The sequence below is a fragment of the Myotis lucifugus genome, unplaced genomic scaffold (assembly GCF_000147115.1).
Source record: "Myotis lucifugus unplaced genomic scaffold, Myoluc2.0 scaffold_397, whole genome shotgun sequence".
Classification (NCBI taxonomy): domain Eukaryota; kingdom Metazoa; phylum Chordata; class Mammalia; order Chiroptera; family Vespertilionidae; genus Myotis; species Myotis lucifugus.
In genome coordinates, this window is record NW_005871445.1 from 457,125 (window position 1) to 485,063 (window position 27,939).

The 27,939-nt window shown below is 48.0% G+C and overlaps 3 protein-coding genes and 1 non-coding gene across 4 annotated transcripts in view; 2 read left to right on the forward strand and 2 right to left on the reverse strand.

Annotated features, from left to right (window-relative positions):
* LRSAM1 (leucine rich repeat and sterile alpha motif containing 1) overlaps positions 1-8,561 on the reverse strand; it is a 31,714-nt gene extending 23,153 nt beyond the window's left edge. The window contains exons 1-8 of the mRNA XM_023743523.1: positions 8,033-8,561; positions 6,398-6,500; positions 5,941-5,997; positions 5,191-5,235; positions 4,266-4,343; positions 3,090-3,158; positions 1,204-1,288; positions 184-305 (exon numbers count right to left, since the gene is read on the reverse strand). Of these exons, the coding sequence (XP_023599291.1) occupies positions 184-305; positions 1,204-1,288; positions 3,090-3,158; positions 4,266-4,343; positions 5,191-5,235; positions 5,941-5,997; positions 6,398-6,469 (528 nt within the window). The 5' untranslated portion in view covers positions 6,470-6,500; positions 8,033-8,561. The remainder of the gene's footprint in view (positions 1-183; positions 306-1,203; positions 1,289-3,089; positions 3,159-4,265; positions 4,344-5,190; positions 5,236-5,940; positions 5,998-6,397; positions 6,501-8,032) is intronic.
* A 142-nt stretch (positions 8,562-8,703) lies between these two features.
* On the forward strand, positions 8,704-12,662 carry RPL12 (ribosomal protein L12). The gene is made up of 7 exons (XM_006102096.3): positions 8,704-8,869; positions 9,409-9,482; positions 10,862-10,960; positions 11,305-11,386; positions 11,913-11,999; positions 12,367-12,479; positions 12,609-12,662. Exons 1-7 carry the CDS (start codon positions 8,833-8,835, stop codon positions 12,612-12,614), a joined length of 498 nt encoding a protein of 165 aa, XP_006102158.1. The 5' UTR covers positions 8,704-8,832; the 3' UTR covers positions 12,615-12,662.
* Positions 11,698-11,827, forward strand: LOC111823116. The gene has a single exon (XR_002826122.1). It is a non-coding gene; the product is annotated as a small nucleolar RNA SNORA65 (small nucleolar RNA).
* Positions 12,663-14,347: 1,685 nt separating the features above from the next.
* Positions 14,348-22,111, reverse strand: ZNF79 (zinc finger protein 79). The gene is given in 6 exon segments (XM_014467460.2): positions 14,348-14,588; positions 14,590-15,228; positions 15,230-15,506; positions 20,620-20,715; positions 21,248-21,371; positions 22,034-22,111. Coding segments are annotated over 6 exon segments (1,287 nt in total). The 5' UTR covers positions 22,040-22,111; the 3' UTR covers positions 14,348-14,443.
* Between the last annotated feature and the right edge of the window lie 5,828 nt (positions 22,112-27,939).

Genomic DNA, 27,939 nt, shown 5'->3' on the forward strand with positions numbered 1-27,939 from the left:
ATCATGACAGCAAAGCCACGTAATTACAACTGCTCACACACTGGTCACTGCGAGCTCCCAAGGACCACGCGTTGAGATCTCCGTGACCCCAGCACCCTGTGACCAGGCCAGGTACTCAACACCGTGGGAGGCAGGAGGGAGGCAGGCCAGCGAGGAATGGCTGGGAGGAGTGGCTCCACTGACCTCCAGGGTCCGCACGTGCGCCAGCATCTGCGGCAGCCTCTGCATCTCATTGTCACGGATGTCAAGAGTGCGTAGGCTTCGAAGTTCCCCCAAGGTGTCTGGAAGCTCCTTCAGCTTGTTGTCTGGAGAGACCCCAATGGCACAGCTCAACACCCCAAAACCCCATCCCCAGCTTCCTGGCTGACACCCACCACGACTCGGGGGGGAGGGGTTACCTCACTCTGACCCTGACTGAGACTCTGTTCCCACTGCACAACTTACTAGCTGGGTGACTTTGGAAAACCAGCTCTACCTTCCTGGGGCACCGTCTTCTCATCTGTAAAATGGGATTATAATACCATTTGGCCTCACAGGAATATTGAGGGGTCCCATGAGATTATGCATGTGAGGTCCTCAGCACAGTGCCTATCACACAGTAAGGGATCAGTGAATGGGGCACCATTATTTTTATCGTTATTCATGCCACATTCAGGTAGACTGAGGGTTCTGTGCAGCCAGGAGGAAGGAAAGAGCTGGGCAGGCACTCTACTGACGCATCCGAATCTTGGTTCCGTCAGGATCCCACTGGGTGGTCCTGAGCAAGCCCCTGCTCTCTGAGCCTCACTTGCTTCATCTGTGAGTTGGGAATAACACCTCCTCCCTGTCCAGACCTCGCGGACTGGCCCGAGGCTCCCTGACCTCCGAACGTGGGAGCGCTGCTCGCTGAGTGTGAAGCGCGACTCAGCACCGTTCCCAGAGCTCCTGGCTCGCTCTCACCGCCAGCCCACTGCTCTCACCATCATATTGATTGTTATCAATACAAGTGATAGTGTCTCAGAGGCCTGTCTGTCAATGCTGTCTGTCCTCCTCCCCTAAGGTCCCATCTACGGTTACCACGGAGACAGACCGACCCAGCAGGAGGCCTGTCCAGTGTCCAGTGACACCTCGGACGGGCTGCCCTCATGCTCAGTGGCTCCAGGAGGATGCTGGCTGGGACAGAGCTGACTGAGGGTCACACCGACAGGGCCTCTTGGCTCCTACCTTTCACATTGAGGGTCTGGAGCTGGGTCAGGTTCCCAATGGAACGTGGGAGATACGTCAGTTGATTCCTTTCCAGGTTCAATACCTAAGAAAGGAAAAAATGATGAGACCCACCCTGGCTGGGTAGTTCACTTGGTTGGAGCGTCACCCCGATTGCACCAAGACTGTGGGTTCGATCACCGGTGAGGGCACATACAAGAATCAACCAGTGAATGCATGGATAAGAGGACCAACAAATGGATGTTTCTCTCTCTAAAAATCAATAAATAAAAATTTAAAAATAATTGTGAAAAAATGATGAGATCTCACATACAGACAAGTGATACCCCTGCTTCCGGCCAGGAATCATCTGGGCACCACACACACACACCTTTACCTTCTCCCAACAGCCTTGTGATTATGATCCCAATTGAGAGATGAGAAAACTGAGGCTCGGACCAGTGAATCCATGAGCCCAAGAGAGCAAAGCCAGACCCTGAACACAGTTCTGGCTGAGGTGCCATCATTTCCACAGACCACAAAATGCACAGCCACAGTCCCCGCATCAGGAAGGGAGGGTGGAGAGGACTGAGAGGCCCAGGGAGCCGGGTGAGGCAGCTCGTGATAAGGCTCCAGTTACCTCAGGGTCAGGAAAGGAAGCTGAGCTGCATAAGGCAGTGGGGTCTGCCCAGCTCCAAGGCCGCAGCTGCCGGCCAGGTCGGAACCTGGTTGGTTGGGTTCCGAGGGCCGTGCTTCCTCCAGGATGCATTACTGAGGTAGCCAGGCCAACAGGAAGACACACTAAGTAGCCATTAAACATAGATACCAGGGAAGCTAAGCAGCTATTGAAAATAATGTAGCAGATGAATATTTGATGAACCAAAGGATGGTTATGAGTTATTGTCAAGTATCCAAAAGTTACAAAAGAGTGAATGCAGCAATCCTATAAAACAAGCACACTACAAATGTCCCCAAAGACCCTACACCAAGGTATTCACTCTGGCTCTGATTACTTCTGTTCTGCCATGTGTTCTGTGTGACTTGGGGCAAGTTATAGTCATCTCTCTGGACAGGTCTCTCGTCTGTAAAATGCAGTGGCATCACCCACATCATAGGGTTGCTCATTCAAGTGGCTAGGTGAGGGCGTGGCCCCCACAGGATTACGTTTCAGTAGGGGAGACGGTTAAGCCAATAGACACATAATCAGTAATTATACTGCAACTGGCGCTCTAGGGGAAATAATCTGGGGTTGGAAGAGAGGCCATTCGGTAGATCTACTTAGACGGGAGGTCGGGGAGGACCCTCGGGGACACTGGGGCTGAGAGCATGAGCGGCTCGGGCAGAAGGAAGAGCCCTGTGGAGAGGTGGGCGCAGGAGGCCAGAGGGTGCCAGGAGCTGCCTGCAGGGAGCGAAGGGGAGGAAGCAGGGAGGAGGCTGCAGACATAGGGTCTGACTGGGCTTAGTGCAGAGAAGGTATTTCAATCCAAGTGTGAAGGAAAGCCGCTTCTTCCTCTGTACAATGCGATCAGTCAACACCTGCCTCACTGGGAGGCTGACCGATAGACAACACAGGGAAATGCTCACTGTGCTGGGCGCAGTGAGCACTCAACAAGTGGAGGGCTGGTGACAAGGGCTGGAAGGGAGCCGAGTCAGTGCTGAGCTCAGCATTTTAAAAGGTGCACCCGCTGGGCCCTCTTTTTCTGCAAAGTTGTGGAAGCTCATGATGAAATCCCCAAAAGAACAAGCCCCCAAACATGGCGGGGGACACCCACAGCCCAGACTGCAACAGCGAGGGCCTCCTGGGGTCTTAACAGCAAAGGGGCAGGGGCGCTGGCCCGAGTGCCGCCCGTGGAGCTGCAGTTTATCACTTCGACATCAAGGTGGGTTTTCTGCTTCTGTGGCCTTACTTGAAGGGCCGTCAGCTGCCCTATATCCTCAGGAAGGGCTGTCAGCTGATTATCATGAAGATCCAGAACCTGCAGAAGGAAGACAAGCTCAGCACCCAACAGCGACCAACGGAGACCACCCCTCCCATCTCAGGGCCAAGAGGCGAGTGGCGGCGCCTGGACCTCTGCCGCTGGAGCAGCACCAGCCTTTCCTCTCCAACCGAGCAACATCCCACCTCATTTCCTCTCCCACAGTATCGTCCCACTTCAACCTGTCATTCATCAAATATTTACTTTTACTATTGAGTGAAAAAAGTATGCGGACATTTCTATGTTTAAGAGAAAAAATCTTCATAGTATAAATATAAATTTGCAAAGAAAATGACTACTAAACATGCAATAAAATGTTGATGGTGGTTCTCTGGAGTATGAAATAATATATGTTTTTCCTCATTTTCTGCCTACCTGCATTTGTTAATTTTTTCACAATGAAAATGAGCATAAAAGACATATATATGCATCCATATGCATATATACTATACATGTATATGAAATACATGATATATAAATACACATAAACATAAAAATTTAATGTTATGCCTTTCTGACTATAACCACGTTGGACAATGAAGAGAAGCAAAAGCTACCCCAGACACATCAGAGTTACCCATAAAAACACCTGGGTGCCTGTGCTGCCCGCCTCCTGGTGTGTACACCCAGGTCACAGCTTGTGGTCCTGGGCTCAGTCCTGTGGCCACACCTCACATACTGTGTGAGTATCACACCCCACTCCTGTGCTGACAGTCAGGAGGGATCGCCCGGGTCACCAGGCTTTCACACACTGACCACATGATGCCTGGCATCATCCTGTTCCAATGGCCTGGAACCAGCAGTCTCCCTGCTCTCTGCTAGTTCGCTTGCTATGGGTCTGTGGTTTGTCTTTCCACCCAGCAGGCAAGTTCCCCGAGGACAGGGCCTGTGGCTGGTTCTCTTGGTAACCCCTCCCCACACCCCACACGTAGAAGGTGCCCAGTAAACCATGCTGATCAAACCCCAGATGGAATACTACACTGGGCCTGCCTGGCATAAACTCGAACAAGGGACGCCTGGCTGCCACCTGGAACTCCAGGCCACTAAACATGCAATAAAACATGGACAGTGGTTCTATCCTGATGCCTGGGAGGAGGGCCCCAGTACCTTGATGGTTATAAGACTTAGGACGCTGCAGGATTTCGGAAGCAAGGAAGTGAGGTGATTCGTGTGGACAATCAACACCTGTGGGAAAGATTTCGGCACGGCTCCTTAGATTGAAGCGCATCAGTGGGGAGGGCTGAGGGCAGGTGGGCTGGGCGGGGATGGGATCTCCAAAGTGGAATCAGATGACCTCAAGACCTGGAATTTCAAGGGTAAAAGGGACCTTGGAAGACTAAATCTACCCTCCATTCTGAGAAGGGAGTCCCTCGAGCGCTTGTCCTCATCTCCGTGGGCTGCCAGGATGACTACAAGCTAATGGACACTCGGCCCGGGGCTGTCACTTTTGTTCGGCAGGGACTCCCGCGTGGATACTTCCAGTGTCCAGCAGCTCCCTACTCTGTTGGTATGGGACACTTCTCACCTACCTTCAGCTAGATAATTTCCTTAGATTACTCTATCCAGCTGCATTCAGAGCTGCAAAGCCTTTCTGAACAATCATTCATTACACTTTTAATCTCCCCAGTGACCAGAATGAAGCAAGTGTAGCTTTCATTATTAATAACAATGCGGTTGCTCAGGGTTTTCCACGTGGCAGGCACCATACTCTGTGCATTTATATCTCTGTCTCTACCAGTCACTCACTCAGTTCTCACTACAGCTCTGTGAGAGTAAAGCTAAGAATGTGTTCACTTCAGAGGTGAGGAAACCGCGAGGGAAGAGTTTGAGGAAGTTGCCCAAGTCCCGAGGGGCAAAGCCAGGACGTGACCTGGGGCTGTCCAATGCCAAAGCCGACTCTCCCAACTGTGAACAGACCTGCTGCAGGCGGAAAGGGCAAGAATCGAAGAGGGATGCCAGGAAGAGAGCGCCTAAAAGTCCCACCAGATTGCAGTAAACATGCAATAAAGTCTCTAAAAACGGGTTGCCTCACCTTCTTCTGTAGAACTTTGCATGTTGCAAAAGCCCCAAATGGAATCTAAGATGAAATAAAGATGAGTTAGTATCTCTCCTCCCTCGAGTTTTTAATTTGTTTTCTGAGTGTGAGGGAGAGAGGGGCAGGAGGCCCACGATGCAAAATGCTGATGTGAACGGTAAGCCCAGGGAAAGGTTGGTGAGGAATGTGGCTTGGATACCCCAATCAGCCCCCCATCAGCTGGCAGGAAACTGCCCTGCCCGGCCCTGGCCCCCCGGCCCCATCCCCATCCCCATCCTCAACGCTATCAGGGCCAAGGAAAGCTCTCTGGTGCTTTGCAGAAGCTGGAGAAACCCAGGTCTCCGAGGAATCTGTGGTACATTTTCTAACTAGACTTGGACTCTTGAAGACAATGCTCAGGCCAAAGATCACCTCAATTCTTTTGGACAGGAACAACATCTAAGGACACATCTCCGCACTAGGGCTTCCGGACTTCTGAAAGCCCCAGTCCAGGGAGAGGTCAACCAAAGGACTCGTATGCATGCATATAAGCCTAACCAATGGACACAGACACCAGGGGGGTGAGGGCATGGGTGGGGGGGGGGGGCAATGGTGGGATAAGGACACCTATGTAATACCTTAATCAATAAAGAAAAGAAAAAGTTTTTTAAAAAAAGAAAGCCCCAGTCCATATCTGTCAGGGACAGGTGATTCAAGGAAAAAAAAAAGACAGATCACATTCACAACCAGAGCAGCAGCCCAATTTACCTCTGAGAGCTCACATTTAGAGATGTCGAGAATGTCATCTGCCCCAGCTTCCTTTGCCTAAGGATAAAAATAATTTGTATGTTTCAAACAAAACATCCTTGCAGAGCGGACACACCAGGCAAAGACAGGATTAAGGATCTGCAAGGGGCCTTGGACAGCATGTGGTTCAGCTGGTCCATGTTGTAGGTGGACCAATGCTCCCTGCTTTCAAGGGGCTTCAGGGCCAGCAGGGCGGAGCAAACGCACAAGTACTGACAGGTGTCACCCGTCTGTGGAGGGAAGCACAGGGCACTCCCGAGCACCTGACGGGCAGCCTCATCCTTCTGCTCTAAGTCAGAGGTTTCCTCTGGGCCTGGGGGAGGCTGAGAGGAGGGAGCACGGCTTGTCTGGGGGGCAGTGCAGAGCCCTGCTTCATGGGGCAGGTGGAGATGGGGAGGAATTCAGAGGAAACCCTCACCAGACACATCTGGTACTCCAGGCGTTTCTGAGCCTCCTCGCTGGGTTTCCGCTTCCGGAAGAAGAGCGGCATCCTTCCTTTCCCCCGAGCAATCTTCACGGCACTAGGGCATCAGAGAAAGGCTAGGACCTGGGGAATTTGTCACCGCCTCTCAATCCCCAGGACAGGTCACACGGTCACACAGAGCATGTAGCTGATCTGCTGGACTGTAAGTTCCCTGAGGGCAGGTGCTGCATCCATCTCGACCATCACTCCGTGTCCTGAGCCAGGCATGGCAGGCGCTCAATGCCCTCTGTTGACGAGACAATAAGCAGCAGTACGCGGTGGAAAGAGCACCATGGCAAGCCAGGTGGCCAGGGTGTGGGCCCACATTTGCCACTGGTCACTGTGAGACCTTGGCATACTTTTGCCCCATTCTGGATTCCCATCTCTCCACAAGGGTGTGGCCTAGAGAAGGTTCCTCAGGTCCTTTCTAAGGATGCCACCCGAGGACTCTGACAGATTGGCCTGGTGAGTCCCTTCTAGCCTCCGAAACACTGTTAGAGAGGCACCAGCACATCCAACATGGCATGACGTCAGCCAGCCCCGACCTTGGGGAGCTCAACTACACCATCACCAAAGAGATTTTTAAAACAGAAATTCAAAAGCCATTCTCAGGCACCTTGCCACTCTCACAGTTGTTACTCCATTTGATTCTCACCACAGCCCTGTTTATAGTGATGAAACTGATGGTGACTGAGTTCAGTGACCTGGTTATACAGCCTGGATTGCAGCAAAACCAGTCTGGAAGTCTGCTCTTTTGAGCCCCGATCCTGCAGATTTGCCCAACTCTCTGGTGCTGGAATAACTCAGCACACACCAAGTCCACTGTCCTGAACCCAGAAGCCAGGAGCTCACTGCCTGCCCAGGATCTGCAAACATCAGCGCTTGAGGGCGGCCGTCGATGGGCCAGGAAGCCATCATCCAGGAAGCTTATGGCTCACAGCATGGGCTTTGGGATGAGCTATAACTGGGTGGGAATCCCAGATCCAACACCCACCAACCATGTCACCTTGGTTCGCCTCTCTGAGCCTCAGTTTCCTCATTTGTAAAGTGTAATAATGTTACCAACACCCGGTTCTATGAGGGTCCAGTGATTTCATGTATGTAAAGCCCATAGCACGGTACCTGCCACATAACGAGCGCTCAATAAATGTTGGCCACACAGCACCACACTTATTCAGGGCCCCCTAGAATTTAAGGAGCTAGCTAGACACACACGCAGCCCGGGGGGCGGGGCGGGGGGGAAGGAGGGGAAGAGATCACTGGTCTCCGCCCACAGGGTGTGGGCTGTCTGGGGAGCCGGCCAAGACTGCAGAGCTGGCTCAGGCCCCTCTTGTCACCCCATCTTCCTGCAGGGATGAGGACTAGTCCAAAAACAGCCCTCCCCCATCCTTCCCTGACGACCAGCTCTTACCCTTTATGCTCCCCAATGACAAACCTTTCACCACCTCCTCCCCAATAACCCTCCCTCCCAGATGCGCTCTTCCCAACCTGCTGCCCGACGTCCACCCCTCGTCCATCCCCTCCCCCGACGTCCCGCCCAGACCGGGGAACCACACCCATCTTCCCCGGCTGCAGCGGGGAGTGCCCGACCTGGCTTCGTGGGTGGACAGGTCCCGACGTTCGTTCCGCGGGCGAACCTGAGGGCAGGCCGATCACTCGTGGGGCTTGGTCATGGACGCTGGGCCGCAGACCACCTGGCAGGGGCCCCGGTGGATCGGGAGACTGGTCTCCCCCAAACGCCGGAGCTGGGGACCGAAACTCAGCATCTCAGAAAGTCATGCAGACCAGGATGACGAAGTCTGAGACTCCGAGAACCGCAGCATCTTGGAATTAAGAGTCCGAACGGATGTGGACGCGAACGGAATTGTTTTGATAACTAAAATGCACACATCGCGAGGGAGTTAAAAGAGGGCCCGAGGTCGCTGTGGACCTGGCGTCCTGGAATGTGTGCGGACCGCTCCGGAGGGGCGGAGCTCGGGATTGGGAGACAGGGACCAGGGGGTGATCCTCATCACAAGGGAGAATGGGGGACAGGAGGATCGGGATCTTGGGAGCAGCTCTCTCTCGTCTGCCTCCCTGGGCGAACTGCCCTGAACCCCCTTCCGAGCACACAGTCACAGCTTACCCGGTGCCAGGTTCTCCACTTCTCAGCTTCTGGCGCCTGCCCACAAGGAACATGGCGGCAGGGGCGTCGCTGGGAGGCTGGGCGGAGAGGGCGGTTCTCGCGACAGGCGGAGAGGGAAGTTCTCGCGAGAGCTGCGCTTTCCGGCCTATATCCGGCGCAGCTGAAAGGCCTTCCGGTCTTTCGGCTTTCGGCTCGGAGGAGGCTCAGGTGCAACTTTCTTCGGTCGTCCCGAATCCGGGTTCATCCGACACCAGCTGCCTCCGCCATGCCGCCGAAGTTCGACCCCAACGAAATCAAAGTCGGTGCGTGTTTTAGGTGCGGCCGGGGCTGCGGGAAAGCATCCCTTCTCCCAGCAGCCCGTCGGGCCTGCGGCCCCTCCGCAATTACTACCTTTACCACGTCGCGTTTTTAAGCTGTTGCCTACTAGAGGCCTTTCCGGTGCCGCGTTCAGGGCGCCGTGAAGTCCTAGCCGAGCCTCTTACTCTTTCTGGGCCTCGGCTTCCCCACGTGCAAAATGGGGAGGGAGGACCGGAACACCTGCGGCGGCGTTGCAGCCCGCGCGCCTTAGGGTAAGGTTTGTCTCCGGCGCTTCCCCCCGTGGACTGGGTCGGCTGCCTCCACGCCGGCCCGGTGTGGGCCTCGTTAGCCGTGGCCGAGCCGAAGGCCGCTGGTCCTCGTGGCGCTTGGAGCCGTCCACGCCCGAGGAGGGGGTGGCCCGCCTCGCTCCTCCCCGAGGTTCTCGGTGCTGTTTGAAGAGGCAGAGTGGCGTGGCCAGCCCGGAGCGACGCGAGAGGGCGGTGGCCGGGGCTCTGCAGAAGCACTTACGGTTTTTCCCTCCCAGTCTACCTGCGGTGCACCGGCGGGGAAGTGGGCGCCACGTCTGCCCTGGCCCCCAAGATCGGCCCCCTGGGCCTGGTAAGTCATCCTCGCGGGGGGAGGGGGCGTTTCTTACTCGGGAGCCGTTGGGCTCCGCCTTGTCAGACACAGCTGTGCCCGAGGGGCCGATTTCCATCCCCGCGTAGACCTCGGACTCGCTGAATTGCCGCTAGGTGTGTTAGGAAGGTTCTGTCTGTGCGCTTAGAGCCCAGTGCCTCTTACCCGCTGTATGAGTACCCGAGGGAGAGGCCGGGAGGGCCACGGGAGGGTTTTGAAGTTCAGTGGCTTAGTGACTTTTAGCCTATGTTTTCTTTATTTTTATTGATTTCAGAGAGGAAGGTAGAGGGAGAGAGAAACATCAATGATGAGAGAATCATTGATCGGCTGCCTCCTGCACGCCCCATACTGGGGATCGAGCCCACAACCCAGGCACGTGCCCTTGACCTGAATGGAACCCAGGACCCTTTAGACCACAGGCTGACGCTCGGTCTACTGAGCTGAACCAGCGAGGGCTTAGCCTATGTTTTCTAGTGAGGGAAATGGGCATTTCACTGTGTGGAGGCTTAAATGGGATGTTGGGTGAAGATTCTGGTGAGCGTTATAATAGCTGTGCTTCCTATTCTGCTCCAAACCGACTGGTTAATGTGACCAGCTTTCCTTGACGATCAGTCTTATTTTTTTCCTAATCCATTTTACTGAAGTTGGATTTCCCAAAATATGAGACCTTTGTTACTTGCACAGTGGTCTCTTGTCCCAAGTGTTGTCCCACCTTGGTCTTGCTTAACCAGTGTCTTCTTGTTTTAATTCTTTATTGTTGAAAGTATTACATATGACCCGTTTCCCCCCATTGTCCTCTTCCAGCCTGTCCCGCCCCCCAGCCCTGGCCTTCACCCCCCGCCCCCCCATCGTCTGTGTCCATTGGTTATGCTTAAATGCACACATTAACCAATGTCTTCTTGGCCCTTATCTCTGCTGGCATTAGGGACATGTTTCCTAGTGGTCACTAGGAAATTCTAAAGTAGCAAATGCCAGACCTCCATCCCCATAGATTGACTTGGGTTGGCCTGACACAGGAACCTGATAACTTAAAAGGTCTCCAGATGATTTGAATGTAACTAGTGTGGAAATTTTCTCCCTACGTTATCACGTAGGTCCTTATGAGAGGTTAGGTAGGTAATTTTGCCCCATTATGGCCCTTGGCCTGCAGTTTACAACCCTGAACAAACCACCCCTAGCTTAATTTTTCCAGTTTATGCTATGCTGAGAGCCTTGCCTTGATTGGGTAGGCGCAGTTGTTTGCAGAGTTTCCTGTGCTCTATAAGGAAGATTTGGGGTATTGGCAAGTGAGGAAGACTGGGTAGGTTTTCAGGACACTTAAACTTAAGGCACAATATGATTTCATACCTTTATTTCTACAGTCTCCAAAAAAGGTTGGTGATGACATCGCCAAAGCAACCGGTGATTGGAAGGGTCTGAGGATTACAGTGAAACTGACCATTCAGAACAGACAGGCCCAGGTACTTGGTTTGAGGGTGGGCAGGGGTAGCCACCCTCTGGGAGTCCTGGGTGGAAGGTTTTGCTGACATGGCCACCTACCATTAGTGGTGAGAGCAATTTTATGTGTGGGGAAAGCTTTCCTGAGAGCAAGGTCAAAGACATGCTCAAATAGTAACTCACTGTGTGACATTGGGCAAATCACTTAATTCTCCTTGGCTAGGACGTGTTTTGGATTTTGAAAATTACTTGAGATAGTACAAGTCCAGTGTCTGCCCCATGGTCTCCAAGAAACCAAGTTTCGTGGCAATATTGTCTTAATTGGAGGTTGGGGTAGGGCTTGATCATAATGAGAATCTCTTCTTAGATCGAAGTAGTGCCTTCAGCCTCTGCCCTGATCATCAAAGCCCTCAAAGAACCGCCAAGAGACAGAAAGAAGCAAAAAAACAGTGAGTGGCCTTTCTCTGACTAGTTTGTGAGCGGTGGTGTCTGCATGATGCTTGATACTTAGCTGCATGCTTTCTTTCTAACGTGACCTAGGGATGGCATGGGGATTTGATGCAGGCTGTTAGGTAGCCAGGCGGTATCAAGAAGTGCCATTCAGGGCGAAACAACAGAATGATGAATTAAGAGAGCACTTCTCAGTTGGGTGACACTGAATAGATTAACTAACACCAGTAACTTAAGCTTGCTTTTTCTCATCTCTAAAACAGTCACGTACATGTTAAGATTGGTAAAGGTTTGATTTTGCCATTAGCCACCCGCCACTGCACCTGACCACTTCTCTGTTGGCTGGTGCATTCCAGTGGTGAGCTGAAAGCAAACCCCAGCTTAGGAAACAGGGTCATTCTTCATGTGGGTGACTCTGTGCCGAAAGTATGGGAACAACCAGGAAGTGGCTGAGGGAGGACGTTATGTGGTCTGCTCTGGCTTTGGCTTGTGACAAAGCTTTTGGTTTGTTTTCTTTTTCTGCAGTTAAGCACAGTGGAAATATCACTTTTGATGAGATTGTCAGCATTGCCCGACAGATGCGTCACCGATCTTTAGCTAGAGAACTCTCTGGTAAGAGGAGGACAACATGGAACCACCTAGTGATATGGGGCATATTCACTGAGTGGTACCTTTTTCCCACTTAATTCTGTAAGACCCAAAATTTGGGGTGTAGTCTTTTCTGGGTTTGAAAAGTGGCTTGATCATGGTGATTTGGGGCCAGATGGATTTAATCTGGGCATCAAGGGTCCCATGGAGACTTGGCATTCAATTCAGGCCTTGCATAACTAAATGGGAGCTCTCAAGTAGGGGAGTCGGGGTGTTTCTTTCTGGTATTTTATGACTGTCTGCTGTGGAACTCAAATGGATTTTCCCAGTGGTGTCTGAGGATTGTGAGGGGCTGGTGTTCCCATCTAATGCCACCTTTTCTTAATTATAGGAACCATTAAAGAGATCCTGGGTACTGCCCAGTCTGTGGGGTGCAATGTTGATGGTCGCCACCCTCATGACATCATAGACGATATCAACAGTGGTGCAGTGGAGTGTCCGGCTGTAAGTGACTTCTGTATTTTGTTTGCTTAAAATCAGGCTGAAAGCTGGAGAGTTCTACAATTGGTCAGTAGTGGGGTTGAGAAGACTTTTTTCCGATCACTGATAGGATTTCTTTTTTCTTTCCTACAGAGTTAAGAACTACAAAGGAAAATGTTTCAATTAAAGATCATTTGACAAGCAGTGGACTTTTTGATGTGGCCTTTTCCCTGGGGGAGCTAGGTTCTTTGTGGTCAGGTGGTTAGTGGGACCAAGTGGGGGACCTGTGGAAGCATCATTCTGGGCATCTGTTATCTTACCAGTAACAGATTTCTGCTCTCGATGGCACCAGCTCTCATGAAAGACACCTAGAAAAGAAGTCTCAGCGGTTTTTGTAGACATTCCTAGAGCTCTTCGTAAGAAATAGTTCTTGGCCAGAAGGAAAACTTGTGCAGCATAACTACGTGGGTGATGTTCTTCATCTTAGACCAAATCATTTGGGGGGTTGGGGCCCAGGGTCTGTAATTCAAGACTTCGATATCCATTCCAGTACACAGCTGGGGTTAAATGATTGGATAGCAAAGAAACCTGATCTATGTCCTTCATTAATTATGTGAAAGTGAGGGTCAAGTATACTTCTAAGGTTTAGCTACAGCCTAGTCCTCACATTCTCTTGGCTTTAAACTAGTAACAGATTATAATCTATGTTTTCACCTTTTTCTTCATCATCCCTCTCTTTCTTCTAAATCATCCTTAGAGCTTATCACTCGCTTTTCCTTTATTAGACATGCAATGGATGGGCACCTGGGCACTGGGATAAGCCACAATTGAGTAGCTTGAAACTCCACTTGGGAATGATTAACCCAAGAACTTCATTTTTTTGCCATTAGTTGTTTCTTTGCTCTCCCATTAATTTTGTCAACAGGCCCTTTAGTAGGTGGTTTTTAGTCACCCCAGGTACAATCAGGGTTGGAGAACACACTATCTTTAGTGGAAAGGTGAGGGAAAAATAAGTATTCTAGGACATGTGCCAAGTCATCCAAAGAATCAAAGCTAGAGGCTTGGGGTGAGAATAGTTGACACAAGCTTCCCTTGCAGCAGGCGGCCAGTACTGGGAAATCTGTCCCTGAAGTCAAGCGCATTCCTAACCAAAACCCAGGGAAAGCACACAGTGGTTTGTAACTGCTGAGATGAGATCACATCAGTTGGTGTAAATGTCAACAGTAGGACCCAGGTCAGTGCAAAGTGGAAAAGCAAAGGGAACTGCCTTCTAGTGGGAAAAGCAGGGATAGCCCACCTGCCTCTGCACAGGGAGAGCATGGCTTCATCAGGTCGTCCCTCCCTGTTAGGGTGTGCCTTATGGGGAGATTTTGGTAACTTAGCCTCCTGACATCGTCAGCTTCTGTCCTTCCAAGACTTAACAGCTCAAACAGCACTAGGTCAGTTCATAAAGTGGACATAGGGTGTAGCAGTGTTGTGGTGCATCTGTGTGTGTGTAGATTTTCATATGTTTAGCATTAAGGCATGAATCCTTCATCACCTACCCTCAGTGAAATTGTAACATTAAATGGTTGGCCCCCAGAATCTTTCCTACTTGAATTTACTTCCCCAAATCAGATACTTTATTGACCCCATTATAGAGAAATGCTCTTTCCTGGCCAAAATTCTTGGTTCTTTTGGTTTTTACAAGTCATTCAAGGAGGGATAACCATTGCTGAAATACCTAGTGTTTAAGTAGGAACCAGGTCTTCCACTGATTTGATCAGACCTTTATAAACCAAGGTTTCTTGGAGTGCTTGGTACACCAAAAAGCACTTAGGCTCACTGAATATAGGTGGCTAGTAATTTGAGTTGGGTTATATAGTTGTTAAAGAAAAAAAGCTCCTGAGACCTTCCACATGAAATAGTCACTTTATTAAAGGTGCGAAAGTGTGTTTCTAGAGGCTTTCAAACCATCAGGTCCCCATCCACGTTGGTCATGTTCCCAGTTACTCTCTAGCATGGAGTCTCTGGTGTCTAATGAAAGCTGAACTACACCTGAAGGCCTTCCCACACTCCCTACATTGGTAGGGTTTCACACCCGTGTGAATTCTCTGATGCTGACTAGGGGATGAACTCTGGTTAAATGCTTTACGGCTTCTCCCCAGTGTGGGTCTTTTGGTGGATTATAAGATGTGTACTTTGGCTGAAGGCCTTCCCACACTTGCTGCACTTGTAGGGTTTCTCTCCAGTGTGAGTCCTCTGGTGGTTTGTGAGGTTTGCTCTCTGGCTGAAGGCCTTCCCACATGCGTTGCATTTGTAAGGTTTCTCTCCTGTATGGATCCTCTGATGCTGTATAAACGCTGCACAGTAACTGAAGGCCTTCCCACACTCACTGCACTTGTAGGGCTTCTCCCCTGTGTGAGTCCTCTGGTGGTTTGTGAGGTTGGCACTGTGACGGAAGGCCTTCCCACAGTTGCTGCATTCGTAGGGTTTCTCTCCAGTGTGAATTCTCTGATGCTGAGCAAGGGCTGAACAGTCACTGAAGGCTTTCTCACACACAGTGCATTTGTAGGGCTTTTCTCCAGTGTGAGTGCGTTGGTGTTTTGTGAGGTTTGCATTCTGGCTGAAGGCTCTTCCACACTCACTGCATTTATAAGGTTTCTCTCCAGTGTGAATCCTTTGGTGCTGAGTAAGAGATGAGCTCTGGCTGAAGGCCTTCCCACATGCATTGCACTCATAAGGCTTCTCCCCAGTGTGGCTCTTCTGATGCTGTGAAAGGGAAGAACAGTAACAAGGCTTTGCCACATTCGTTACATGTGTATGGTTTTGCTCTGTGAGATTTAATTATGTCTGAATTCCTCCTGAGGCTCTTCGTTTGTATTTCACATTTATGGGGTCTCACTTTAGGAGCTCTCTGTTGTGGAGAAAGAACTGGTCGCAGATTAAAGCTCTTCCCCTGTCCACAGCTCCTATGATCTGATTCCCCAGGAGGTATCTCTACCCTTGTGTTCTGGAATGATTCTTCAGAAAAGTCTTGCTCTGGTGGTGATTCAGATACAGTCTTCCAGTCTGAAAAAGATTTAGAAAGGCAATTTAAAAAATTCCTTTGGTAGAAGAAAAGAGAATACTGAAATCCAAAGGCTGGAGGAGTTTGGCTGAACTCAAACGCAGACAGGTTTGATGCTTCACTTTTCACCCAGAACATTAGTGGTTTGTTTCTGTTCTAAACCATGAATAACGACCAGTGGCTTCTCAGGGACATTAGCTCACATTAGCCTCCCCTTTCTTGAACCTCTACCGCAGATGTGATGTTCCTTTTCCTTCTGCTACTGATCTGTTTTTGCCCAATACTACTAGGTAGTGTCTCAAGCTGTCCTAGTCTCAATTCTGTGTGGTTTTGGGCATTCTGCTTACCTGGTTTAAAAGCTGATAGCAGCCCTAGCCAGTTTGGTTCACTGGATAGTGTTGACCTGAGGACCAAAGGGTCCTGGGTTTGCTTCCCGTCAAGGGCACATATCTTGGTTGTGGGCTCCTCCCCAGCTCAGGCCCTGGTCAGGGCTTGTGCAGGAGGCAACCAATCGATGTGCTTCTCTCACATTGATGTTTCTGCCTCCCTCTCTCTTCCACTCTCCCTAAAAAAAATATCCTCGTGTGAGGATTAACAAAAAAAAACAAAAAGCTGCTAACAGTGAAGCAACATAAATTTTTTCACTTTTTAAAATTAAGACTTAAAAAAAATGTGTAATCCTAGCATTGGTAAGAATTTAGCACCCCGATATCTCATAGGCTGGTGGGCTGCATAAATTGGAACATTTCCGGAAAACAATATGGTTCATGTGCCAAGAGTCTTGAAAATATTTTTTTTAGTTGTTTTATTGCTTAAAGTAGTCTTGAAAATATTGATAGCAGAATTCTATTCGAGTTTATCCTAAGGAACCATTGAGAATACACAGCTGTCAAATGATAAGCAAACATCTAAATGTTGAATAATGAGGGGATGACCATAACACAGCCAACTAAGGGACACTATTAGCAATTGCAAGTCATGTTTGAAGTCTGCACTAATTCCTTTGGTAGAAAAGCCCTGAAAGATGTGGGTATAAGCTGTATTGTCTTTGGGTTGTGGGATCAGACAATTTTTCCTAGTGCTTATCTGTATTTCCTAATGTTCAATGTCAGTATTTTATAATACAAGTTATAAAAACCTTGCTTTCAGAGAATATGCAGTGATAGAAACACTGTTAAGTGAAAAAAGGAATATGTAAAATTACATATTACTGAATTTTGTGATATGAAAACTGTTTACTTCTGTGTGGTGGGATAGGGGATCTTGATCTTTTTCTAAATTTAACTGAACCTGCATCATTTTTACTAGAATGGATATTTTTTAAGTTAATGATTCTTTTTTAAAATTGGTGTGCAGCACATTTTTATGCCTTATGAAGTGACCACAGTAAGTCTAGTAACCATCTGTCACATTGATTCTGTTCTCTGTTCTGTAACTTAAATCACTGTGACTTATTTTATAGCTGGAAGTTTGTACTCCTTAATTCCCTTCCCTTTTTCTGCCCAACACTGACCTCCCTCCCCTCCGACCATGAGCTTGTGCTGTTTGTTTCGTTGGTTCATTTTTTTGTTTTTGTTTTTTAGATTCCACATATAGGTGAAATCAAATGGTATTTGTCTTCCTCTGTCTGACTTTTTTCACTTAACATAATACTTTTTAGAAAAGGTCCATTAATGTTGCAAATAGCTAAGTTTCATTTTTCAGGGCTGAGTAAGAAGATTCCATTGTATGTATGTATTATATCTTTACTGATCTATTATGGATAGTTTTGTTGGATTAGTCTTGGCTGGTAGTTTCAGTGTTTTGGAAGGCAGCTATGCTCACTACTATATCACCACTGCAACCTCATTTCAGTGTTTTGAATATATCATTCCACTCACCTGGCCTGTAGGGTTACTGAGAAACAGGATAATCTGGTAAGTTTTCCTTTGGCGGTTGCTGTCTGTTCCCCTGCCCCTTCCCCTCCTTGAGAATTCTTTATCATTAACTTTTTTTTTAAGTGTTTATTTTTAAATATATTTTTATTGATTTCAGAGAGGAAGGGAGAGGGAGGGAGAGAGAGAGAAACATCGATGAGAGAGAATCACGGATTGGCTGCCTCCTGCACGCCCCACACTGGGGATGGAGCCCGCAACCCGGGCATGTGCCCTGACCAGGAATCGAACCCTGACCTCCTGGTTCATAGGTGGACGCTCAACCACTGAGCCACGCCAGCCAGGCTAAAAAGTGTTTTTAAAAAATATATATATTTTATTGATTTTTTTTTTTTTTTTTTACAGAGAGGAAGAGAGGGATAGAGAGTTAGAAACATGATGAGAAATATCGATTGGCTGCCTCCTGCACACCCCCTAGGGGGGATGTGCCCACAACCAAGGTACATGCCCTTGACCGGAATCGAACCTGGAACCTTTCTATCCACTGAGCCAAACCGGTTAGGACTAAAAAAATGTTTTTATTGATTTCAGAGAAAGAGAGGGAGAGATAGAAACATCCATCCGTTGCCTCCTGCACATCCCCTCACCCGGAATTGAACCGTGACCTGGTTCATGGGATGACACTCAACCAACTGAGCACCAGTGGCCCGGCTATTACTAACTTTTGACAGTTTTAATGCGTCTTAGGGGTCTTTTTGCAGAGATAATTTCATGTCCTGTTAGCTTCTTGTACTGGATTGTCTAGTTCTCTCCTTAGTTTTGTGAAGATCTTGTCAATTCTAGATTTTCTGTTTATTTTTTTCAGTTTCACAAATTCTGTCTTCCATCTGGTTTATTGTATTTCCAATGCTTTTAGAGAGGAAAGGGGAAACATTCAGCTGCCTCCTGTATGTGCCCCAAGGGATCCAGTCCGCAACCTGTTTGATGTATGGCAGTGGTTCTCAACCTTGGCTGCACATTAGACTCACCTGGGAATCTTTTTAAAATCCTGATTCCTGGGCCTCGTCCTCTGGAAATTGTTTCTTTGTTATGTGTATGGGAAGAAGCTCTACTTAACCAACTGAGCCATAAGCCGGAGCTTAATGTGCTCTTCATCTCATTTAGTGATAGTTCTTCAGCTGCAGAATTTGTTCGGTTCTTTTTGGTAAAGTACTCCTTTTGTTCACTAATTTTATTCCTGACCTCACCTGAACTACCTCCCAGGTTTCTTGTATGTTGAGTTTCTTCATGGTAGGAATCTTGAATATCAGTCTTCCATGTCTTTCAGATTGGTTTTGGACACTTGGAAGTTACATGCTACCCTGGTTGTTCATGGTACTTAAGGGATCATTCCTCTGCCTGTGCATTTGAGGCAGTGGATTCTTTCCTTCTTTAGATACTGTTTTGATCTTAAAGATTCAATAGGTTGGTAATTAGAGGCTCTGTTTTGTTTATCAGTAGAAGGTGACATAGTGCTAAGTTTTCAGGTTTTTTTTTCTTGTGCTGTGTGTGCTTCAGGGGTTGTTATAGGTGTCCCCACTATATGTCTGGGTCCCCTCAGTCTTGGGCGTAACCACCATGGAGTGGGTGGGCAGGAGCTGGGTTCACACACGCACAGGGCTGCCTCCTGTTCCTAATGGGCACCATCACTGCTGCTACCTGGCTCTGCTGCAAGTGGAGGGAGAGGAAGGGAGCCAGATTCTTGGCCACCAATATTGTTTTTGCAGAGCCATAGTGTGGGGGCACACCCCAACACCTCCCTTGCTACTGTGTTATGTGGGGCCACCGAACTGCATCTAAAGCACTGTCCCTTGTTCTTGCTCCAATCCTGCCTCCCCTATGCATTCCAATACCCCTGCCTTCAGATGCATGGACATCTCAGGCTTCATTGGATTACCGATGTAAGCGGAGATACAAAGGAGTTTCCACACACTGCCATAATGCTGAGGTCACCCTTACATTTTTTTTAGTTTAAGGAATTTTCTTTTCCACCTAAAATCCCTTTAACTTTTTCTCTCCGGTGTTGGTTTAGCTTTTGCTTGTCTGGGAAACTAGCCTTCAATTCTAAAGGATACATGGGTAGAGTATTGTTGGTTACAGGTTTCCCCCCCTTTCATTATTTTGAATATATTGTACCATTCCTTTTTGGCCTGCAAAATTTCTGAAAAGTAGCTGATAGTTTTATGGGGGCTCCTTTGTATGTAACTAGTTGCTTTATATGTCTTACCTCTTTGTGATTCTCGCTGAGTTAATCTATTCTCCTGGGTTCACTAAACATCCTTATAAAACCAGTATTTTGAACTCTATTTGGTAGATTACTTGTCTCCATCTCATTTAATTCTTTTCCTGGATTTTGTCCCGTTCTTTCATTTGGGACGTATTTCTCTGTCTCGTTTGGCTGGTTCTATGAATTAGGCAAAACAGCACCTTCTGGAGTGGCCTGTGTCGGAGCTGCAGGCGTCCTGAGGACAGGTGCTCTGACGTGCCTTGGCAGGCCAGTTGGAGGGGCTCAGGCTGCGGAGTCCAGGGAAAGTCACAATGGGGCCTGGAGGTTTAGTTGTGGTGGGTGTGAGCCACAAGTCCCAGGGGCAAGCTGCGCTGGGACCATCTTGGCAGACGTGTGAGTGGAATCAGGCTGTGAGGAGTCCAGAGGTGAAGCCACTTCAGAGCCCAGAGCGGCTGTTGGAGCAGGTGTGAGCCACGCCAGGACCACCTTGGAAGGGCAGCTGGAAGCTGAAGCAGGCTGCAGGGAACCTCGGGTAAGCTGTGTTGCGCCTGGAGCTGTAATTGGAGCAATTACAGGCTGTGGGAAATTTTGGGGACAAGCCACGGAGCTAGTTTGGGCCTAGGTCCTGGTGTGCACTCGGGCTAGAGGGCCTGAATTGCACTTCTTGCCAGAGTTATCCAGGGAATGGGAGGGCAACATGCAGTTCCCCTCCCATTTGGCACATGCTCTGGGGTCAATAAATGGATTTCCTTCCTGTATAGTCTAGGTGTCCTTAGAACCTATTTTTTTCCCCCCACTGTTCCATGGACTTTTCCCTTGTTCTAACTGGGAGTTCATGCCTATTCATCTGATCTAAGATAGCCCCCACCCTCACCTTTGTACCCCCAGTTACTATTCCCTTATCAAATGCAGTAATGTGGGTTTCAAAGGGGCTTTTGCTCCCAAGACTCACTGGCTTAGTGTTTGTTCCCTTACCTGGACAGGTACTCCTTAGGCCTTCTCCCTCCAGCATCCATGGGCTTTTCCCTTGTTCCAGCTGGGAGTTCATACCAGGCTGGGAAACTGGAAGTCCTATTCAAGGGGGGAAAATGGGCTTTAGAGACCTGTCCTAATAGCCACCTAGCATTCAGGGGAATGGAAAAGGCCAGTTAGGCCATTAATTCCATTCATTCAACAAATTGAGCATGCACTTGTGCTGTGCACTACGGGATACAGCAGTAAGACAGACAGACATGGTGTGGTGCCAATGTCTTGGTAAAAGCATTTCTGGAAGGAATTACATGAACAGCCTCAAGAAGGGGGTCAAGCTAAGGATTTAAGCTAAGCTCATAAAGCAAGCTACTTAGGAAGATGTGAAACTACTGACTAGAGAAAACTAACCTGAGGGTTACCCCAACCCTAGTCCTAGGGGGGGAAATGGTGAGATGTAAACTCAGGGAGCAAAATGAAAATGCCCAACCAAGAATGCAGAGACTTCCTAGGGAACGAGGAAGACTAAACACTGTCCCTCCAGGGTGTCAGAGCAATTCGGAATCACTCAACGCTGGAAAGGGCCACAGGTTTTCAGACTGAGCAGAGTATATATGCTCAATGGTTTCCTTACCCAGTAGGACCAGGTTCCTGGACTTTTCTGGTATCTCCTCAAACCCTTTCCTTGGAGCTCGGACCAAGTGCCTCCACTCTTTGTGAGTAAAAGCTGCAGTCACATTGCTGAAGGGCGTGGATCCCTGAAACAACAAGCACATTTCTTGCCCAGTAACCTTTGGATATGTGGTGAGGGAGGTGGGCAGCTATGGGTGAGGTGGCTAGCAGGCCTAGAGAGGGTCTTGGAAAGGATTCAGGGCTTTGAGTTCCAGAAAAGCACTTACTATGTGCTTAACAGTATTGGATATTGGCACAAAAATAAATAAAAGTCTCTTGCTTATACATTTACAATTCTGGTAGCTTTTCCTTATGAAGAGACAACGTGTGTATATGCACGAACAGTAATTGGACAGAAAGTAACAGCTGCTTGGGAATTAACAGCAATATAGGAAAACCAAAATTAGAATCAGTTTACCCAATGAGCCACCAGGTGGAAATTGGCAAACAAATGTGAAAGCTGAATGTTCTAAGAACATTTAATAGGTATTTCTGTGAACTCAGACATGACACGATACAGGAGAGCCAAGCACATGCAATGACCTGTAATGTGTCAGAGATGGACAGAGCAGCATGTAAGACTATTGAAGAGGAATCCTGGGTGGAGGTTGGGAGGAGGCAATCAACATGCTGGCCTTATAGAAACTCCTCAGAAGGAGCAAGAGAAGGATATTATCTAAGGCAGGGGAAGCACCATGAGCAAAGCCACAGAGGCAAGAAGGTCTATTTTCAGCTCTGGGAACAGTACCTCCATTCACCTAGTTGGCCGCCCAGAAACCTGGGTGTTCTCCTTCCCCACAAATCCAAGTGCCTATTCATTCTTCCTGCGTAGTATCACTCATTGTGTCCCAGGTTTTCTACAATGAATATGTATTCCTTTTGTAATTAACAACAAAACCCCCCTTAATGTAAAAGCTGTTTTTGAGTAAATTTCCAACTTACATGTGGCCCTGCTGTGAGGAGACTAGTCACCATTCCCATTCCTTCCTCTCCTGTGCTTTCCTCTTGGGAAAGGTTAGGGCCTGGAGATCATGATTCTGGAAGAAAAGAAACAAATGAGCCATAAAAGTTTAGCTCACTAAGCTAGGAAGTCACATTCTCACTCTGAAGAGGGGGGTTCAAAAGTGTCAGGTCATGGGCTGAGTTCACAGACCCGCAGTGGGATATAAATTTCCCTTTTTTAAGCTGATAATTTTGTATGGCCTGGGGATGTCATAAATTACAAATGACCCTTGGCAGAAAAAAGGTTCCCCACCCCTGCATTAGAGTGTAGCAGAGTCTAGTATCCCCTCTTCACCACTTAGTGGCAGTGTGCAAATCACAGAACCTCTTAAATCTCATTTTTCTCATCTGTAAAGTGGGGATAAATCCCTTGTAAAGTTGTTGCTTTGAAAATTTAAAGGAAAACGCAGATAAAGCAGTTGGTACAGTGCCTAGTAAATAAGTATATAGTTTACAAATGTCCTATTCTTTGGAGAAAGTGCCTCTGCAAATTTGCCTAATCAAAGGGAAATGACCAAGTGAGATTCATACTAAGAACACAGGTTGGTTCAGCATACAAAAATCAGGCTACATAATATACCATATTAATACAAAGAAAAACTCCCACATGATCCTCTCAAAACCAAAAAGATATTACAAAATATGACACCATTTTATGATAAACTAGGAACAGAAGAGAACTAATTGCATTTGAGATGCTTTATTAAGATGTCTGCCTTGCCACTTCTATTCAGTAGTTTACTGTAAGTTCTAGCCAGGCCACTTAGGCAAGGGAAAAGAGAAAGGTATCCAGATTGGAAAGGGAGTAAAACTTCATGGTTTTGTATACATAAAATCTTCAGGAATCCACAAGCTATCACAGGTAAGTTCAAGGTTGCAGGATACAAGATGAATATACAGTAAAGGGACAACCTCTTTAAAATGGGCAAAAGATTTGAGTAGCTATTTCTCCAGGTGTATTTATAGGTATTAGCAATGAACAATCAAAAGATGAAATTTAAAGCAATTCGAAGAGTATTAAAAGAATGAAATGCCTAGTAATAAAAACAGGAAGTGTAGGCATGTACACTAAAAACCACTGTTGAGTTGGTGCAATCCCTGTCAAAATCCAACTGGCTCTTTTACAGAAAACTAATCCAAAATTTCATGGAAATGCAAGAGACCCAGAATAGTAAATCTGGAAAATGAACTAAGTTGAAGGACTCATTTGCAATATCAAAACTTTATACAAAACAGTAATCAAAATAGCGCTGTACTGGTACAAGGGCAGACATACAGTGTATCAATAGAAAAGAACTGAGTCCAGAAATAAGCACATTGTATAAACAACTGATTTTCAACAAGAGTACTAAGAAACTAAGTGGGGAAAATATTCTTTTCCAAAAAAATGGTGCTGGGGCAACTGGACATCCACATAAAAATGAAGTTAGAGGCCTTGACTGAGTAGCTCAGTTGGTTAGAGCAGCAGTCACCAACCTTTCGGACTGGTTGGCAGCTGCTGGGTTAGAGCATCATCTCAATATGCCAGGATTGCAAGTCTGATTCCTGGTCAGGGCACATATGAGAATTAACCAATGAATGCATAAATAAGTGGAACAACAAATGGATGTTCCTCCCTCTGAAAATCAATAAAAGAATGAAATTAGACCCCTACCTTGTACTGCTAATGAACTCAAAATAGATCAAAGACCTAATGTGAAAGCTAAGTCCTAGAAGAAAATATAGTTTCTTAGATATGGCACCAAAAGCACAAGCAACAAAAGAAAAAAATAAATTGGATTTCATCAAAATTAAAAACTTGGTGCTTCAAAGGACACTATAAAAAATGTCAAAAGAGCCCTAGCTGGTTTGGCTCAGTGGATAGAGTGTCAGCCTGTGGACTGAAGAGTCCCAGGTTCGATTCTGGTCAAGGGCACATGCCTGGGTTGCGGGCTTGATCCCCAGTGTGGGGCGTGCAAGAGGCAGCCAATCGATGATTCTCTCTCATGTTTTTATCTCTCTCTCAAATCAATAAAAAAATATATTTTTAAAAAATGTCAAAAAGATAACCACAGAATGGGGAAAAATATGTGCAAAATCATAAATTTAAGGGTCCAGTATCCAGAATACATAAAGAATATATAAACAGCCCTAACCGGTTTGGCTCAGTGGATAGAGCGTCAGCCTGCGGACTGAATGGTCCCAGGTTAGATTCCGGCCAAGGGCATGTACCTTGGTTGCAGGCACATCCCCGGTAGGGGGTGTGCAGGAGGCAGCTGATCGATGTTTCTAACTATCCCTCTCCCTTCCTCTCTGTAAAAAATCAATAAAATATATATTTTTTAAAAAAGAATATATAAACAAAAAACTCAATTTCAAAATGAGCAGTGGATTTGTATATTTCTCCAAGGGAGACATACTAATAGCCAAAAAGTACATGAAAAGATGTTCAACATAACTAATCGTTGGAGAAATGCATATAAAACCATAATGAGGTACCACTTGGCACACCAGATGGCTAAAATTTACAGGTGGAAAACAAGCATTGATGTAGGGAGAAACAAACATTCATACATTGCTACTGGGCTGATGGATGTTGGGTGGTTTCCAGTTTGGGCTATTATGAATAACTAGAGGCCCTGTACATGGATTCGTGCACATTGAATGGTGCAGCCACGGTGGAAAAGAGTTTGGCAGCTCCTTAGAAAGTTAGACCACACAGCAATTCCTTTTCCATGCATACACCTGAGAGCAATGAAAACGTGTCCACACAAAAACGTTTGCACACATTCATAGCATTATCTATATACATAAAAGCCTACGTGAGTCCGACCAGCAGCTATGACACACAATGACCACCAGAGGGCAGATGCTCAATGCAGGAGCTGCTACACTGTGGTGACTTGGCATCTGTGGTTCTTGGGTGATGCACCTGGAACCAGAGATGAGGGAGCCCAATTCTAGGGTGCATCACCAGAGAACCGCCCTCTTGCAATCTGGGGCCCCTCGGGATGTCGGAGAGCCTGTTTTGGCCTCATCCCCACAGGCCAGGCTGAGGGACCCCAACTCACTCCACAGACGCCCTTTGAGCTGCATTGCCACCCCAGGTGTGGCTGGCCGGGGAGGGACCTCGGGAGGTTGGCTCCAAGGCATGTCTGCCGGTCTCACCCAGTCCCACCCTGCCAACCACCTTTTAATTAATTTCCTTTCAATGTGCACGAATCCATGTACAGGGCCTCTAGTTATTCGTAATAGCCCAAACTGGAAACCACCCAACATCCATCAGCCCAGGGACAGATAAAATGTGGTACATCCATATAATGGAATATTATTCAGCCATAAAAAGGAGTGAGATGCATTGATGTTACAAAATTACCCTAAGTGACAGAAATCAGACACATACTGTATGATTCTATTTTTATGAAACGTCCAAAATGGGCATATCCATACAGACAAAAAATAGATTAGTGGTTGCCAGGGACTAGAGGAGGGGGAAGGAGTGGTTAATGGGTATGGGTTTCTTTTTAGGGTGATGAAATGTTTCAGAACTAAATAGTGGTGGTGATGGTTTTGCAACTTTGCAAATATACTAAAAGCCACTGAACTGTATACTTTAAAAGTGAATATAGTATGTGAATTATATTTCAGTTAAAAAATAGAAGAGGTAGTATAGTCCTCAGAAAAAGAAAGAAAAAGGTCTGGATACAGGTCTTAGTACAGACCTTAAGTTACTGAGTTTCACCTAACTCCACTGTATCTTATTTTTCTCTTCGGAGGATGATAACCTGCTGCTTGCGTTCTCAGGTCTCTGGGGAAGACAGCACGAAATGCTGGTTGTCAAAATGGACTTGAAGAGTTACTGACGAATACAGGGGCTCCTTGATTTAGGGGAGGATGGCACAAGCCTTGGTGGTTAAGATGAAATTAAATGCACATTTGTTCTGTTCTCCAAGGCGTTAACAGTGATGCTTACAGTTCTTACTGGCAATCGAGGCACTCAATGTTATTTTACCCTTTCCTCCATAAAGAAACACAGGTTAAACAGGACTTCTGATTCCAAATCCCCAGTACCTTCCACAGCTTTACGATCAGCTGGGTTCAACCCGCCCTCATCTCAGGTGGAGTCAATAGACTCCTGTTCCGAGGATCCTTGGCTGCTTCAAGAGCTGGGAGATCAGAAGCAACGGAGGAGACCCCGAGTACGTCCCAGGGTGAGGGGTTGGGTACTCAGAGATTATCCCGGACTGAGCTCCTCAAACTTTTTTGACCTCAGAATTCTTTATTAGAGATCGTCCCTAAGTGAAAACGACAACCGCGGGGTTCGGGGCCGCGTCGCACAGCAGCAATAGTGGGCAAGCTGGGACAGGCTGGCCTGCAAACCGTTCCCTCAGCCCACTCACCTTCCTCCAGCATTTGGGTATCACCACGCGACACCGCCTCCCAGCAGTTCTCTGGGAGTCAACGTCGCTTCACTGCAGCGCCAGGCCCGCTCTGCAGGCCTGCTCTGCCCGCGGAGTCCTCTCTCCCGCCTTCCCCCGAGGCCGGGTCTGAGCCTGCGGTGCTGGGTTCCGGGAGCTCGGGTGGGGGCTGTCCAGCCGGGTCTTTCACTGTCTCCCTGCCACAGCCAGGCCTCGGCTGGGGAGCCCGAGGCGCAGCCAACGACTCAGTCTCAAACAAAACACCGCGTGAAAATACCGCAGGCAGGTAACCAGGTACCGGCTCCAACTGAGAAACTGGCTTCAGGTCCTGCCAAACATCACGTCCTCTTCTCGCGCCAAAGAGGACGCTCGAAAACAGCATCACTTCCGGTCATGCGCACTTTCCTTCCAGCCCCTCTAGCTTCTATTCCCTAGAAATCTCCGGGCTCTCTTCCTAGTCAAAGCCTGTTCTCTCGGTGCCAGCTTTGTGATCCGCACACCCTCCTGGATCGTGCTTCCTAGAGAGGCTTCCGCCAGTTCTCGCTCCCAGAATCTATTTCCCATCATGCTATGTCGCACATGCTCTTCAGGTCCACCGGAATCCAACGCCTCGAGCCTCTGAGACGGGAAGCGACTTGGCGCTAAGGATCATGGGAGTTGTAGTTTTAGCGCAGACAACAGATCTAAACTGGTTCTCGGCTCCTGATTTTTCAGTTGGTCACGTTCCCAGAGCAGCAGGTGAAGAGGGTTTTCTCCTTCCCGGTCCTTCAACTCGGGCCCAGCTCGACACCTTCACATTCCTCTTGAGCCTCTCAGTGTGAACATGGCTGTCACCGGTTGGTGGCCTGGAATTCCCAACGTATAAAATCAATCTGCAGGAGGGAACCTCTTCAGTAATTTCAGGGGCAGAAACACACTTTGATAGTGTTTGATCAGCACTGTTGCAAAAGGAGATTCCTGAACTTTCTGTCCGTTGGAGGACTCCCTGCTGCGTCAGGGGATATTTCAATGGACCTCCTCAGAGCATTGATGAAAATTCTTCGCCACCCAAGCAATTTTCCGATAACCCAATTCAATTTTAGAGGAATTTTGACAATAAGACGGGAATGCGTTACCTGGGAAGCGGAAACGAGTGTAGGAGTCCTAAGGCCTCTTCTCACGTTGTACGGTCTCGGCCCCTTTCAGTCACAGCTGGTAGCGTTTTTGCCAATATAACCCTCTTAACTTAGTGAGTCCTGTATGAATCTTACTGGAT

Bases quoted from the DNA above. Each gene is read 5' to 3' on its own strand.
- RPL12 (XM_006102096.3), top strand. From the start codon at position 8,833: ATGCCGCCGAAGTTCGACCCCAACGAAATCAAAGTCG. The intron at 9,483-10,861 runs GTAAGTCATCCT...TTATTTCTACAG, and splicing joins AGATCGGCCCCCTGGGCCTG to TCTCCAAAAAAGGTTGGTGA. The intron at 10,961-11,304 runs GTACTTGGTTTG...ATCTCTTCTTAG, and splicing joins TTCAGAACAGACAGGCCCAG to ATCGAAGTAGTGCCTTCAGC.